Source organism: Thermobia domestica, chromosome 7, assembly GCF_964235325.1.
Source record: "Thermobia domestica chromosome 7, izTheDome1.hap1.1, whole genome shotgun sequence".
NCBI classification, from domain to species: Eukaryota; Metazoa; Arthropoda; class Insecta; order Zygentoma; family Lepismatidae; genus Thermobia; species Thermobia domestica.
Genome location: NC_137460.1, coordinates 153,491,909 through 153,507,845, shown reverse-complemented (window position 1 = coordinate 153,507,845; position 15,937 = coordinate 153,491,909). Strand labels below are relative to the sequence as shown.

The following is a 15,937-nucleotide window of genomic DNA, read 5'->3' as shown; positions in this document are numbered from 1 at the left end:
TCGTAATTAAAATATAGTAACCTGTTTCTCAGCTGTAAACATCATCTGAAAGTATCTTACCATTGTACTTAAAAAAAAAAGTACTTTTGAGTTGTAGGACGCAGTATTGTCCATATTTGAATTTCACGTGTTACTAGCAAAATTATAGTATTGACCATTATGAACAAGTTAAATTGACGATCATCGTAATGTATATTTCAAACATGATTGAAAATAGTTAATTCGATAGTAAATAACTATTGAAAGTAATTCATTGAATAGTAAATAACTTGATAATAGTTCATTGGATAGTAAATAATTATTGAAAATAGATCATTGGATAGTAAGTAACTATTGAAAATAGTTCCTTGGATAGTAAATAACTATGAAATACCTAAAAGAAATACAGAGGACATTTTGAAAATACATTTCAGTTCCCACTCCACCATGCAAAATCAATTTGCTGACTTTTCGACATTCAGTACTGTCTCCGTTCGTCGAAACGTGTGGAGGGAACGGTTTCTTGTTCTTATAAAAGGTAATTAAATTCTTATCTTGGACAATCTACAGATAAAAATATCACTTTAAATCATCTCTTTTACATATGCTTCTAATACGCTTATATGGTTTTTTTCTGATAAAGTTTCGTCTTTGAACAGTTAAAGGCAAGTATTTAATTACCTGCTCTAAAAACTTCGTGTAAAATAAACTTCCTCTTTTACCTTGTCAAATTCTACCAAGAAATGTACTCGTAAGCGCCGACGAATTAAATTGTTGAATTGGTTTTACTCTGCAATAACGCAAATAACTGGAATATATTATTTTCAGTTATTAAGTGAAATGAAGCTTGTCTACTTTGGGCACTATCGATTCCATTGGAAAATGGTCAATTTAGATATGTGCCTGTTACAAAAAGTTAGTATATTTTAAAGTAAAAACTACGGTATAAATAATACAATGACTCATCTCTAATGGTCCTTCAAATGCATGTTTTTCAGGCTATATTTCAGTTGTTGAACTCGCGGTCAATTCTCTTCAAGGCGGAGAGTTTAAATTATTTTCCTGTGCACATCTTTACATAATTTATGCAACTACCAGTAACTTTTTTTTTTTAACAACGTATCACTGTTAGTTGCAATTCCATTTTAAATTGTTGGTCTACGTTGTCGGTGCAGAAAAGGAACACGAGCAAACAAATGGGCAACTCAAATCACTGTAATACGTTCAATAATAGATCCAGCAGTCAGTCGCAGCCATAGTCTCATTGTTCAATACATGGTTGTATAGAGGATCACTCGGAAAAGGAAAATCATATAATCTGTAATGCAAAAACGCCCACTTTGGAAATTTCTGGTATAATAAATTAATGCATATTGTAATATATACAAGGAGGGGGAGAGGAAGTCAGATATTTAACCCAGGTTCCAACCTACTCAGCCTAGGCACTAATCCGGGCCTGGTAGGTTTTACATAAAGGGGTCGGGATTAGGTCGGGGTCGGGGTCTGTAAGTTGTTAACTTACAGAGGTACTAAAGTTACTAGAGTTTTACTGTATTTGGTATATTGTAAATATGCTGCTGTTCTCAAAAAGAAATAATTGAGACAGTTATCCCTCCAAGTTTCTTGGATTTTGCCTTAGGTATATAATAATGCGGCATCAAAGCAATTTAACAAGCATGATAATTTTGACATTGTTATTTTGTGGATCATTGTAGATCAGTGAATTAACAACAAAAGTTCTTACTAACTCAATCGAATTCGATAGGTTATATGAGATCCTGATATTTCTTTTTTCGATTGAGTGGAAAAATGATATAAAAAATAAATGCAATTTTCTTTGTTTCAACAGGAAAATCCAATCTGGTAAGGCTAATGAAAATTTCGTGAGAATTAACTTGAAGAAAAAGGTGTATGTAAGAGGACGGAAGAACAGTTCTTATTCTAAGTATAAGAAGATGATGTGGAAGAAAAGACAGAATTGCGGTGGAGACGATCAAGTGAACAATGGACGATTGCTGACATGTTTCAAATGTGGAGATATTGGACATTATGCCAAGAATTGTTTAAAAAGTAAGTATGTGGTGAGAACAAAAAGCTTAAATATAAGTTTTCAAGAAAATCGAAGTGAATTATTCTCACGAATAAGAATATAACGAAAGAAAAGTGGCATCATCTGTGACATTTATAATTATGTTTTGTTCCTTTCGGAACGCAATATTGTTTTAACAAAAATAAAAAATAAGTGGCTTTTCAACAAACTTAATTTAAATAATTTTAAAGACGTATATTTATCTCATTAGCATAATATTTTTTACGTTTATAGACTTATACCTAGGGTCGCGTGCTGGGGGTTCATTATGCATTTAAATGCAGTTCTTTTTTTTTTTTATTATTTATTTATTTATTTATAGGTACCAAGTATTATCTTTGATTTCAAGAAGTGTGGGGCATCACTTTTTAATTTGCGTCAACTAGGGAAGTATTAAATATAGATTAGTTACGTAAACATCGTTTTATGTTCATAAAGATCTTTATATCTAATGGTATTTATAAGAAAAAAATAATAATTTATTTTATATGAAACTTAACGATTTAAAATTTCTTTGTATTTAAACCAGAAAACCGAGAAAAGTTAAACAGTGAACATACGAGGGCTGTCTAAAAAGTATCCGACCTTTGGCCAGAAAAATAGTTGCGAATACCTGACAGATTTGGGACCCTAAACCCCTTCAAAGTAGGCCCCTTGTGCTTCTACACACTTAGCCCACCGATCCTTCCACTGCTGGAAACACCGCTGGAAGTCTTCTTTTGGAATGTTGTTCAGCTCCGTCGTCGTGTTCCGCATTATGTCTTCTCTACTCTCAAAACGGGATCCCTTCAGAGGCGTCTTCAATTTTGGAAACAACCAGAAGTCACAAGGAGCCAGGTCTGGAGAGTAGGGAGGTTGGCGAACGGTTGTAATTCCATGTTTGGTAAGAACGTGTGGATCAATTGGGATGAATGTGCTGGGGCGTTGTCATGATGGACGTGCCAGTTCTTCGCTGTCCACATGTCTGGTCTTTTGCGCCGGACTGCGCCACGGAGTCGCCTGAGAACATCTTGATAGTACTCCTTTGTCACTGTTTGTCCTTCCGGTGCGTACTCGTGATGCACAATTCCACGGGCATCGAAGAAAACAGTCAGAAACACCTTGATTTTGCTTCGCACCTGCCGCGCTTTCTTCGGCCTTGGAGAATCGGGATGCTTCCATTGAGACGATTGTTGTTTTGTTTCTGGGTCGTACCCGTACACCCATGACTCATCTCCAGTTATTACGGAATTCAGATACCCAGGATCAGTGTTGGTGGTGTCCAGAAGGTCCTGTGCAACGTCAAAACGGGTGTCTTTTTGTTCCTGAGACAACAATTTGGGTACAAATTTAGCAGCCACTCGTTTCATGTTCAAATCGTCACGCAAAATTGCATGTGCAGAATCTTTACTCACTCCAACATCTTCTGCAATCTCCCGCACTGTCAAACGGCGATCTGCCATCACCAAATTTCGCACCCGCTCAACAACAGCTGCATTCCGAGCAGTTTGGGGCCTGCCGCTACGCTGCTCACTCTCGACTGATGTGCGGCCATCTTTGAATCGGTTGAACCATTGTTTAATTTGTGTTACACCCATCGCATCTTCTCCAAACACCTGCTGAATCTTACGAATTGTTTGGCTTTGAGAATCACCCAGCCTTTGACAGAATTTGATGCAGTATCTTTGCTCAATTCGTTCAGTCATCTTGCGAGAAACACTAAATCCGACGAACACTACCAACAGCACCTCACTTCGCGACCACCAGCTCACGACTGGCACACGCGAACGCGGTGAAAAAATTCAAGCATGCGCATTAAGGTTCCTCCTTCCACCGTGCACGGTGGCGCCGCCTGAGAATCACTACTTTGCGTGGAAAAAATTAAGGTCGGATACTTTTTAGACAGGCCTCGTATACTTAAAGTTTAGTCTTGTAAAGGTAAATACTGCTAAAGATAAAAATAAATGTATGCAGTAGAATGAGTACTGAGGTGGAATATGGAGCAGAAGGTCAGTCCGTGGGTGAGATGGTAAATGAGACATGAAAGTATCTGAGAGAAAGATTGTGAGGATGCATAACGCATAAATTGTAAAATGTATTGTTGAGAAACTGTATTTTCTGAGCAGGGTAGATATGGAATTTTAATGCTAGAGAAATATTGGTGATTCTTGATGAGGATCTAAAGAGTAGTCCCATTTATTGGAATCCGTAGACATAATACTTCAGCGACCCATGTCTTCAGTGCATTCCCGAATACACACTCAAAATCCAATTCTTAATCCTCCAAACCAAGAACAATTTACATTTGAAAATAACCATTATCTTCAGCTCATGTGAGTATTTTGATATTGAGTAATGAATTTCTGTTACAGTTGACAAACAGAAGTTGGAGACTGAGGAAGAAGAGGAAGCCTTCTTTCCCACGTTAGAAGAAGCTGCTATGATGGCGAATAGTGCTTCAGAGGAAGCTCACAGAAGGAAGAGACAGAGGGAGGAAGCTATTGTGAGCACTCAGGTAGAGTTCATACAACAGGATTGTCTTGGAATTAATTTCCACAACACCAATTTAGCAGTGGTTTTTTCGTGTGTTTTTAAACTCGTTCCGTACATACTGATAATATTTGAAAGTAATTTTAAGCGAATTTGTTCAGTGTTCTATAGTGACAGTGTTCTGCATTCTGTATGGAAAGCTACGTATGATGTCATCACCAGTTACTCCCTGTTGCTATTTCTTCTGAATTTAAACGTTCTTTTCAAATTTCTGAATGAACCTATTCTTTATTTTTCACTTCTCTAGAGCCTTAACTTCTTGCACCCTATCTCTCTCCTCGCGGAATATTAATCTCAGACAGCATTAGACTGTGATTTAAGATGGTGTCTGCTCAATAGAGAACTTCGGCGTTATTTAAATATCTCGAAACCACTGTGAATGATTTCTTTGTTCATCTATTGGATGACTTCTAGGTGTACGATCATTTCTTGCCTAGTTGAACCAAGTGTTTCCTAATACTAATGAATTGTGACTATAAAAACTTATCAATTTTTTCCCCTCTTATTCTTATCTTCTAAATCATATTCACGTGCTATAGTGCACCACCCTCCTGTCCTATAAAATAACAAAATTCTCCAGTGCAGTTATGCATTCATTTTTTTTAATATCTAGGATATATATATATATATATATGAAGTGAAGTGATATTGAGTTTAACGTCCCGTTCAGCAGCGAGGCTATATGAGACGTTGACCTACTGATTAACGTGGAATCCTAACCACATGAGCTCCCGCCGGGAATCGAACCCAGGTCTCCCACGCCAAAGGCGCGTACGCTAACCGCTTAGCCACGAAGGAGCTCGTATATATATATATATATATATATATATATATATATATATATATATATATAAATGATTTTTCTACTTCTTCCATGCGCAGTCATCAGGACATATATCTATATTGCGTGAAATATTTTACTTTTCCCTTAATTCTATCCATCATAATCTATCATCTGCAAACTACTTTCACAATCTTTTCTTTCGGTCACTTTCCCAGAACAACTTGTACGTCAATATGCTCGATTTTATTATTATTATCCGAATAGAACATCTGAGTTTCCCCTTCTTTACATCTCCTGTACTTTACCATTTAATTATCGTTCATCTTCATCTCTGTGCATTTTCTGATTTCCTTCTGTAACGTGATACGTACATTCTGTATTCGTAAAGCTTTTATCCTTCTTAATATCCTTCGGAGGAAGTAATTTATAGTTACTCTATTGCGCTGTCGACTATAGTCTCACCCAAGACATCTCTTTACGAAGATCCGAATGAGGAGTTACATTAGCACCGTTATATTTTGCATGTGCATAGTTTTTCGCTTACGGCAGACTACGAAAAATAATGTAATTTGCTGTTGGTATCCAGTCCGTTTCCAATGTGAAATTAATGTGAATTCACGGTGATTTACGTAAACTTTCATTACTGGAGGAACTACTGCCTTTCTCCAGGACATACTTATCTGGCTACTCCATTTAGACCAGTTTGGTACGGATGACCATTCTGATAGTTACTTACCGCGACTTTTCTAATCTTCATTGTAGCATCCAATCCTTTGCAACCAAAACACGTAAAAATATTCGTAAATATGGTGTCTGTAGGGGATATGTTAACGGCAGAAGTTCTTTTAATTTCATATACTAATACGGAAAATAAAATATAATAATATAAAAAACTGGAAAAATGTAACGGTATAATTTTCAGTATGGCTTTAGAAATGTTGAACATAATGCAGTGAAAGAATTCTTTTAGCTGTTTTGGAGCGTATGCCATCTGAAAGTTGTAAGGTAGAATCTCAGACTTGCATTATTTTAAATGTTTATGAATGAATCCATATGGGTGATCATCGTGATTTTTAAGTGAATCGTTCTTTGTTGCTTAGGATATATATTCAAAATATCAAGAATCATTATTGGAATTTTGGTTTGGTTTGTCAAGAAATGGCGAAGAAAAAGAAAACTATTATCTAACATTTCTCCTTACGAGTGAAAAGAGAATCAGAAATTGAGTACCAAACTTTATAGGAAACTAGTTTTTGGATACATATTTATTGTAAGAGGAAGTAACGTTTTTTATTTAAAAATGTCTTTTATGTCGTTTCTTTTTCATATTTTCAACTACACTCAAATTGATTACCCTTCGTGGAGGCGCAGTAAGAATTTCAAAATGAGAAATCCTACCGAGGAATATCCCTTTATAGAATATTCTTATAACAACACTGTAATAAATAGTAAGAATTGAAGTTTTGTTTTCAAGGTAGTTCTTAAAAATAACATTTTTAAAAATAAACCTGGAATATAGATATTAATGAAAGAAAAAACAGCCGATTTTTCAACACACCATATCCTTTATAAATATGATTTCTATAACGTACAAAGAATAAAAAAGTTACTGACTGGACCGAGACTCGAACTCGGGACCTCCGGCATACCGTGCCGAGATGTCGATATGAAATCACAGCCGTCATAGATAATGTATGGACACAGGGATTGTCCAAGCACAGCAGGGTTCTGTGGTACAACCCACGTGGTCCGAGTGGAGAGCACCGACCTCGAGAATGAGAGGCTGTTCTGGAGAGCTGACTGCGGTTCGTAGTGGTTAACGCATCGGCACGGTATGCCGGAAGTCACGGTCCAGTCAGTCACTTTTTCACACTTTGTACGTTATAAAACCTGAAATAATTTAACACATCAAAAACATTTAAAAAATCTGACTATTTGGCTGGCGGAAACTTTAATTCCAGTTTCTAGTTTGCCACCGAAATACTAACAAGATTAGCACAATCTATTTGTTACAGGTTCAGGTAACCGAGTAGTATCATTTAATTTGCAAAGGCACTTCCGTGTTATGTAAATAATATAAGTAAGAATTTTTCTTTTCTTCAAACTTTTAAATCTTTTACAATACCAATATGCTTGGTTCCTCAATAGTACAGCTTACTGAAGGCTGGTGTTTGATTCCTCAGAATTCATTTGTTATTACTATTATTTATTTATTTTTAATAATTCTAATTCTGTTTCATGCAACTGGCACAGTGAAAATAAACTACTTTGGAACCATAAATATTCCTTGGTTTGTAGAAAATAAAAGATTCCTTTCTTTTCTAAGTTCAAAAGTGTGATATATATATATGTGTATTTTAGGTTCCAAGAAGTAGTAATACTGAAGTTCAAGAAGACAACATGAACGAAATAATTCATCAGGAGATTAGCGGGCATACACGAAGAATTGAACCATTGTATAGTTTAAACGAGGACCAGTCAGTAATTGGTAAGCTTTTTTTTTTCTTTTGTTTATTGTGTGCTTATTTAATAATGTGAATAAAATGATGTAAACTAACGAAGTAAATGTATTACGTAAACTAGCTTGCAAAGAGCCAAAGTAGGTTAAAGACGTTTATCAACCTTGTCTTCACCTTTTTAAAAATAGTTCAAAAATCAATGAACTGAATAAACTACTCAGTGTTTTTGAGATGGTATTAATTCTAGTTAAGTTCATAACAGGGTTATGAAAACCCATTTAAAAAAAAAAAAAAATCTTTGTGGAGTTTATTGAGCGAAATCGGCTTTTATAAGGAAAAATTGAGTTTTATTAAGTTTTGTACGTACATTTAAAGCTGTATTTCTAGTTAAAATTCGATTTAACCATTCATGTTCTGTTGTACACATGAAACTACGGAATACACTTGTCTCACAATGGAAATCCGTGAAGTCCTATCCGCTTTTCGAGCAACACACTTTACACCGTTGGCACTCGCTTATATTTCGATTTCTAGAAAGAATGAAGTAGACAGTTTTGTAGTGTGACAAAGAGATGCTTAATTCTATATAATATAGAATAGGGATAAAATCTATTAAACGCAGATTCCCTCAAAACTCATCAGTCAAATATTAGAAAAATATCTCAAGGTTGGGACCCAGAGATAAAATAATAATATAAAAAGTGCATTATTAAATGGACATTAATTAGTATGTATATGGAAAGAACCGAATTGTTGGAATTTATTTTTTTTTAATAAAAAAAAAAGTTTCATTTCCAGTTGCAAATTCGCTTTCTTACTTTAGATTTTATGATTAAAGGCTCTTGATAATATACTATAATCGTACTGTATGTCACACACTCCATCAGATATACAAGAAGAATTCGGAAGTTTTCCGATCTCCTTTTGTATACGACGACCTAACAATAGTTTATTGTTTTGCGCATTTAATTAAACAGATAATGAGTTACTGAAAACAATAACAATTTATTTTGAATCTGGAATTTTGGACTGTATAAATTTGTATAGTTGATGGAATCAATAAGTATTAGAATAAGCAAATACTACACACAAACACTGAAGATCCCGCACACGAGGCTTTTGCAGGAAAGCACAACACAACACTGACAAAAGATGCGGGAGGCGGCCTAACGGTATTTTTGAAAAGAAAGACAAGAGACCGCCAGAGTAAGATACTACAAATAGAAACCATATTGACCTGCAGAGACATCTCTACAGCAAAACTGACACTACATAAAACATATATTTTGTTCCAAGTTTTGGAAATGCTCACAATAGGCTCAAACACTGAAAAAACATAAGCCTTCTTTTTCTTCTTAATTTTATGACATACACAGAGGGCAGAATGGCCCGAACATAGCCCCCACCTTGAAACGCTCTAGTTTCAAATAACACACGCACACAACGAATGATCGAGTTTCACAAGGAAATACACTACAAACGAAATAATAATAATAATGCGTAATAATTAAAAACAAACAAACAAACAAACACAAGACAAATATTCATATGCAATGATAAGACATGCTTGATGAGCGAGGTTGTAGCGTTTTGCATGACTTCACTTTACTTTGAAGGGTTGAAAGGCAATGGAACCAGCTTCGCAATGGGCAGCTTCAACTCCCCGAAGGCAGTCTTTACAGTAATTGCTCGCACTAAGCCATCATTTCCTGGAAATATGCACTGAACACGCCCTAATCTCCATTGCTGGGGAGGCAGATGGGATTCCTTCAAAATAACCATGTCACCAATCTTGATATTGTCTCGGTTTTTCCGCCACTTCGTTCTTGACTGGAGACTGAACAAATATTCTTGGGACCAACGGCGCCAAAAATGCTGCGACAACTGCTGCACCAATTGCCACCTTTTCAGATGAGAAAGCTGGGATGAAGTGAAATCCTTATCCGGGACAGAAAGTAATGATTCTCCCACAAGGAAATGAGCTGGTGTAAGAGCGGCCAGATCGTTGGGGTCATCCGAGAGAGGAGTGAGTTCAGAATTGCTTCAATTTGAACTAGCGTGGTATACATTTCCTCAAAGCTCAACGCCACCTCTCCCACGATGCGCTTGAAATGATGCTTTACTCTACGTATATTTGCTTCCCAAATCCCACCAAAATGAGGTGCGGACGGGGGGTTAAAATGCCAAGATATTCCTTGTTTGCTGAGATAGGCAGCAGTTTCTTCATTTTTGGCCGTGTGAACACTCACTCTTAACAATTCCTTTATCTCTTTGCTAGCTCCTACAAAGTTACGCCCACAATCGCTGTAGATGTCACTAGGTACGCCCCGACGAGCCACAAAACTCGTTAGGGCAGCGAGAAAGGAAGTAGTGCTTGCGTCCGCTTCTAATTCTAGGTGTATAGCCTTAGTGGAAAAACACACAAAAAGACAGGTGTATGCCTTAAACCTCAAACGGCTGCGCCCCCGGCTGGCTTTGAGTAGCACCGGCCCTGCATAATCCACACCTGTGTGGGAAAAGCATCGGCTTGGGTTTACGCGAGAGGGGGGCAGGGAACCCATTAGTTGCGTCTCTGTTCTTCCTTCAAACCGACAACATTTTACACACTTCCGGATTATCTTGCTCACTAGATTTCTCGCATCCACAATCCAGAAATGTTGCCGTAGCGTAGATAACACTAATTGAGGGCCACCGTGGAAAGTGTTTAAATGCTCGTGATTGATCAGAAGTTCCGTTAATTTATGCTTATTGGGCAACAGCTCGGGATGCTTTCTATCCACAGAAATGTCGGCGTTTTGTAATCTCCCACCCACACGCAAGATGCCATTATCGTCAATGAAGGGAGACAAGCATAAAATATTATTCTTATTGGGAATGGGCTCTTCATCCACTAAGCACTGGATTTCGGTGTGAAATTCTCTTTTCTGCACCTCCTTTACCAAACACAAAAGGCTCTCTTCCATTTCTTTCGATGTAAGTGCCCCCTGGCGTTTCTGCACCGGATTCCTGCAGTTGTAAACAAACCTGCGACACCAACCCACTACACGCTTCAATCTCACTAGGGAGGAGAAACGGTTCACAATGTCATTTTCAGACTGCACACACATAACGGTGATACATTTTTTCTTTTCTTCCACTTCTGTAGTAAAGTCAGCGAGAGGATATGGAGGCTCTGGCAACATTGCTTCGCGCAACCACTCTGGACCGCTCCACCACAGGGGATGTTCTAAGAGCTCGCTGGGCTTTAACCCCCTTGACGCACAATCAGCTGCATTATCTTCATTCTTGGTATGTGACCATTGTGACGAAGGCAAAATTCCTTGTATTTTCGCTACCCGATTTGAAACGAAAGTTTTCCACTTGTCAGGTGACTGGGCTAACCAGGCCAACACAACAGTGGAGTCAGTGAAAGCCCTTGTATCCTGGACGTTTACACTGATGGCACTTGCAACTGTTTTTAACAATTTGGCCAGCAACAATGCGGCGCACAGTTCCAATCGGGGTAGGGAAACTGTTTTGATGGGAGCAACTTTGGTTTTTGCAGCGATGAATCTCATGTCGACATGACCGTTAAGACGTTCTGCTCGTAAATAGGCGACTGCAGAATAGGCCCGCTCACTAGCATCAGAGAAGCCTATTAATTGACAGCTGACGGCGTCAAAGGGCACAATGCATCGTTCGACTTTCACTTCACGGAGCACAAACAACTCATCGCAGTACTCTCGCCAAGCTGCACTTGTTTCAAAGGGGAGGGGGTCGTCCCAACCGAGGCTTTCCTTCCACAATGATTGTAACATCATCTTGGCCCTGATGGTTACTGGGGAGAGAAGGCCAAGGGGATCGAAAATCTTGGCAATCTCTGACAACACTTTTCGTTTTGCCCACACTTCTGGGGGAGAGGGAGGCACTACGTTGAACCCAAACTCGTCGCTAACAGGTGACCACTGTACTCCGAGGGTCTTGATGTTGTTATCGGTGTCAAAGTTGAATTGTAGGTCAATTTCACGCATATGGGGAGGAACAGCCTGGAGCACTTCCGGTTCGCTAGATAGCCTCTTCACTGTGATTTCACGTGATCTGCCTAATGGGGCTGTGTTACCCCTGAAAGGTAGTCTCACCACATAACTTCCGTACTCGTCACGGTGGTGTGTAGCTACGAAGTGTTCTTCACAGCTCCTTTCTTCTTTGGACAGATGTTTTGTAAGTGGGAGCTCTTCTAACTCCCAAAACTGGCGAAGAGCTTCATCGATCTCGCAGGAAACTCGATGTGACGTCACCGTTAGCTTCCCACTTGTCGGACCTATATTGCCAGATAGCACCCAGCCGAGACTAGTTTCTAATGCGACAGGCGTCCCGGGTGGCCCCATACGCTTCCCGCTCAACATAAGTGATGGAAACACGTCCGCTCCCAACAGAATGTCAATGGGGCCCACTACGTTGAAAGTGGGATCTGCTAATCTTAGGCCCTCTAAATGAGACCAGTTTGTAGCACTAGGACACTTTTGTTTGGGTAGATCAGATGTAATTTTCTGAACTACCACAGCACGAGTTTCAAAAGTTTCACTTGTTCCCCCGAATGACTGAAACTCTAAGTCCACCATTGCACTCGCTGTCGCCACTCCTGCTCCTGTAATCCCGGAAATCACAATACTGGATTTCTTTTTCTTGAGACCCAGCTTTTGTACAGAGTTCTCGGTGACGAAACTAGATTCACTCGCGCAATCTAGCATCGCTCTGAAGGGGTAATACACACCATTATTTCCTCTTACTTTCACGACGGCAGTACATAATAACACCTGTGGTACACTTGCGTCCGCTGCAACATGGGCCGTGATATTTGATTCACGCACTGGTGACTCAGCTCTCTCGTAGTGCAAGAGAGTATGATGTTTTTTAGCGCACTTGCGACACGTACTAGATGCGCACGTATCCTTTCTACACGATTTCCGAAGACAATTAAAACACAGTTTTTTCTCTTTCACTAGGGTGACACGATCAGACACTTTGAGTTTTGTGAACTCAGCACATTTGTAGAGGGGGTGGATTGCACTGCATACGTCACATAATGTTTGACCACGTTCACTGGTGGTAACATGGGAGGAAGTTTGTTTTTTGTCGCGATTCTTCACTTGCTCACTACTTCCGGCGACGCGCGATTTCCCGCCGGCAGACACTGCGAGCGCGCGGGCTCTGTTATCGAGGAATTCTGCGAGCTGCTCAAATGATGGCTGTTCATTTGTTTTCAATGAAAGTTCCCACTGTCTACGACTTTCACTGTCCAGTTTATCCGTGATATGATAAACCAAGATAACATCCCAGTGTTCGACTGGTTGCTCGAACACCTTGAGGGACCGCGTGCACTCCATTGTGGTATCAATTAACTTACGTAGGGCGGCTGGCGATTCTTGTTGTATTACGGGTTGCGTAACTAAGCGCTTAATTGTCGCGTTCACTATTTCCCTCTTATTGTGATACCGTGCATTTAAAATGTCCCACGCCTCTTTGTAGTTGCTGTCCGTGGTTTGCATCGCTTGAAGGAGTTGTGCTGGTTCCCCTTTCAAGGATGTTTTGAGGTACTGCAACTTTTGAGCACCTGAGAGATTTTTGTTATTGTGAACTGAAGCCACAAATAAATCGTGAAACGATAACCACTCATGGAGGTTTCCCGAAAACACTGGCAACTGAAACTGCGGTAGTCTTACGTCACTAGCAGGTTGCCTTTCAGACGAAGACGCAGGCTGAGCTCCTTTACTTCCCTCCAATTGAAAATCCATCAATTGAACACACATCTGAACTATTCTCTTGTCCATTTCCGCTAACTCTTCCTCTTCTTTTTCGAACTCCTCGTCTCCTGCCACCGCCGAAATATCATCCAGCAGCTTTGAACACTCCTGCTGGAGTTCACTGACCTTCGCCTGATGCACCAAGATGGCTGCCGCTGCGGTAGCGTCCAACTCTGTTATGGCTTTTTCTTCGCGCGTAATTTTTGACTTTAATGTTCTTTTCTTAATTTTTAGCGGCTCCATCTTTAAAACACTCACTATGTTCGTGAGAAAAAAACACTCAATCACTAGTCTATTATTGTTCACAGCAACAGTTCACATAAGCACTAGTAATCCGGTTCGGAGGACCATGTATACGACGACCTAACAATAGTTTATTGTTTTGCGCATTTAATTAAACAGAGTTACTGAAAACAATAACAATTTATTTTGAATCTGGAATTTTGGACTGTATAAATTTGTATAGTTGATGGAATCAATAAGTATTAGAATAAGCAAATACTACACACAAACACTGAAGATCCCGCACACGAGGCTTTTGCAGGAAAGCACAACACAACACTGACAAAAGATGCGGGAGGCGGCCTAACGGTATTTTTGAAAAGAAAGACAAGAGACCGCCAGAGTAAGATACTACAAATAGAAACCATATTGACCTGCAGAGACATCTCTACAGCAAAACTGACACTACATAAAACATATATTTTGTTCCAAGTTTTGGAAATGCTCACAATAGGCTCAAACACTGAAAAAACATAAGCCTTCTTTTTCTTCTTAATTTTATGACATACACAGAGGGCAGAATGGCCCGAACACCTTTTTAATGCAACTGTTTTCGTTTTGTTGTGTGTAACTATCCTAATGTAGTAATGAGAAAATATAGGTGTATATACAGTGAAATCTCTCAATAACGGACATCAATGAGACATTTTATTTGCCCGCAAGTGGGAGGTGTCTGTTACAGAGAAATGGCTAAATTTCGATTACTCACAGTTCATTTGGTGATTGTATGAAGTGTGTAGTAAATACATTAGTTATAAAAATAAATATAGACTAATATCGAAATATTGTGCTTTGTGTTCGAATTACTGGGAGAATGAGAGAGAAATCTCCCTGTAAAGGGAAAGCAAAAGTATATCTAGAGAATGAGTTTATATGAGCTTGTACTGCAAAATATAATGGTTGTGTGATGTACAAGTTATACCTATTGACTGTACTAAAAGTAAAAGTAACCAAATAAAAATACGCAACATTATTATTAAATACTGGAAATGTAGACAGAACTAAGTAATCATAGAGTTGATAAATTTCTTGGGGGAAAAATTTGCAAAAGCTGTGTCATATGATCTTGCGGACAGAGTTTCTGATCGAAATTCACTTGTAAGTGTTGAATTAGTTGGATGTATCAATTGAAGATTTATTTTCGAATTGCAGAAATTATTTTCTGTGCTAAGTAAGTATGAACTGTGAATAATTTCTGTTCGTTATGAGGAGATTACTCAATCGTTGAGGCTAAAGAGAGAATGTCTGTGTCCGTATCTGAATGTATCCGTACACGTAAGGATTTGTCCTATAATAATACAAATATGTTTGCTGAGACAAAAATGCTTTATTTGTTTGTACTAGTACAAGAATGTGCACTATAAAAACAAACGTAGTATAGTCAAATTGTTGTTTTGTTCCGGATTACAGTTTGAACCTGTTTCAGCAAATTTGATCGAGCGCGAACAAAATTAAGTATGGATGTTTCCCAAACACACTGACGTCATTAGCCTTTAAATATAGGGTGGGACATGGTACAGTTCACATACGAAAGTTACGTTTTAACTGCACACTATGATGTAGTTTGGTTTAATTTGACAGAAGAATTTTAGTGATTTATCGTATATCATGTAGCTTATCATCTGTCATCAGCTATTGTGGAACTAAGACATTCGTTGAAAACGGTCAAGTAATTGTTGTACGTATTAACCATGTGTGATTTGTGCGGTGGTTGTGAAAATTATTTCTATGCAAAATGTACTACATTAAAATCAGCGAAAAACATTCTTAAATTGGGAGCTAGAAGAGAACAGTGGAAGTGCAATACTTGCAAAGTAGGAAATAGTGACACGATACTAAACCAAGAAAGAGGCTTGAGAAAACTAGTTCAGCAAGTAAGTGAAAGACATGCAAAACTCCCGAAAATTAAGAAACTTACCATCCATTTCATAAAGATAAGCCCCTGATTGGCGGTGCTGCCGTGACGTCCAGTCAAAACTTATATTACATTGTCGTACCTCGTTGGAATTGTTGAAATGTTGTCTTTTCAATA

The 15,937-nt window shown here is 38.5% G+C and overlaps 1 protein-coding gene across 1 annotated transcript in view; it reads left to right on the top strand.

The window, feature by feature from the left end:
• The window catches only part of RecQ4 (RecQ4 helicase), an 86,859-nt gene that overhangs the window by 22,424 nt on the left and 48,498 nt on the right, over positions 1–15,937 (top strand). The window contains exons 3-5 of the mRNA XM_081765450.1: positions 1,829–2,049; positions 4,420–4,562; positions 7,743–7,869. Coding sequence (XP_081621576.1) covers positions 1,829–2,049; positions 4,420–4,562; positions 7,743–7,869 — 491 coding nt within the window. The remainder of the gene's footprint in view (positions 1–1,828; positions 2,050–4,419; positions 4,563–7,742; positions 7,870–15,937) is intronic.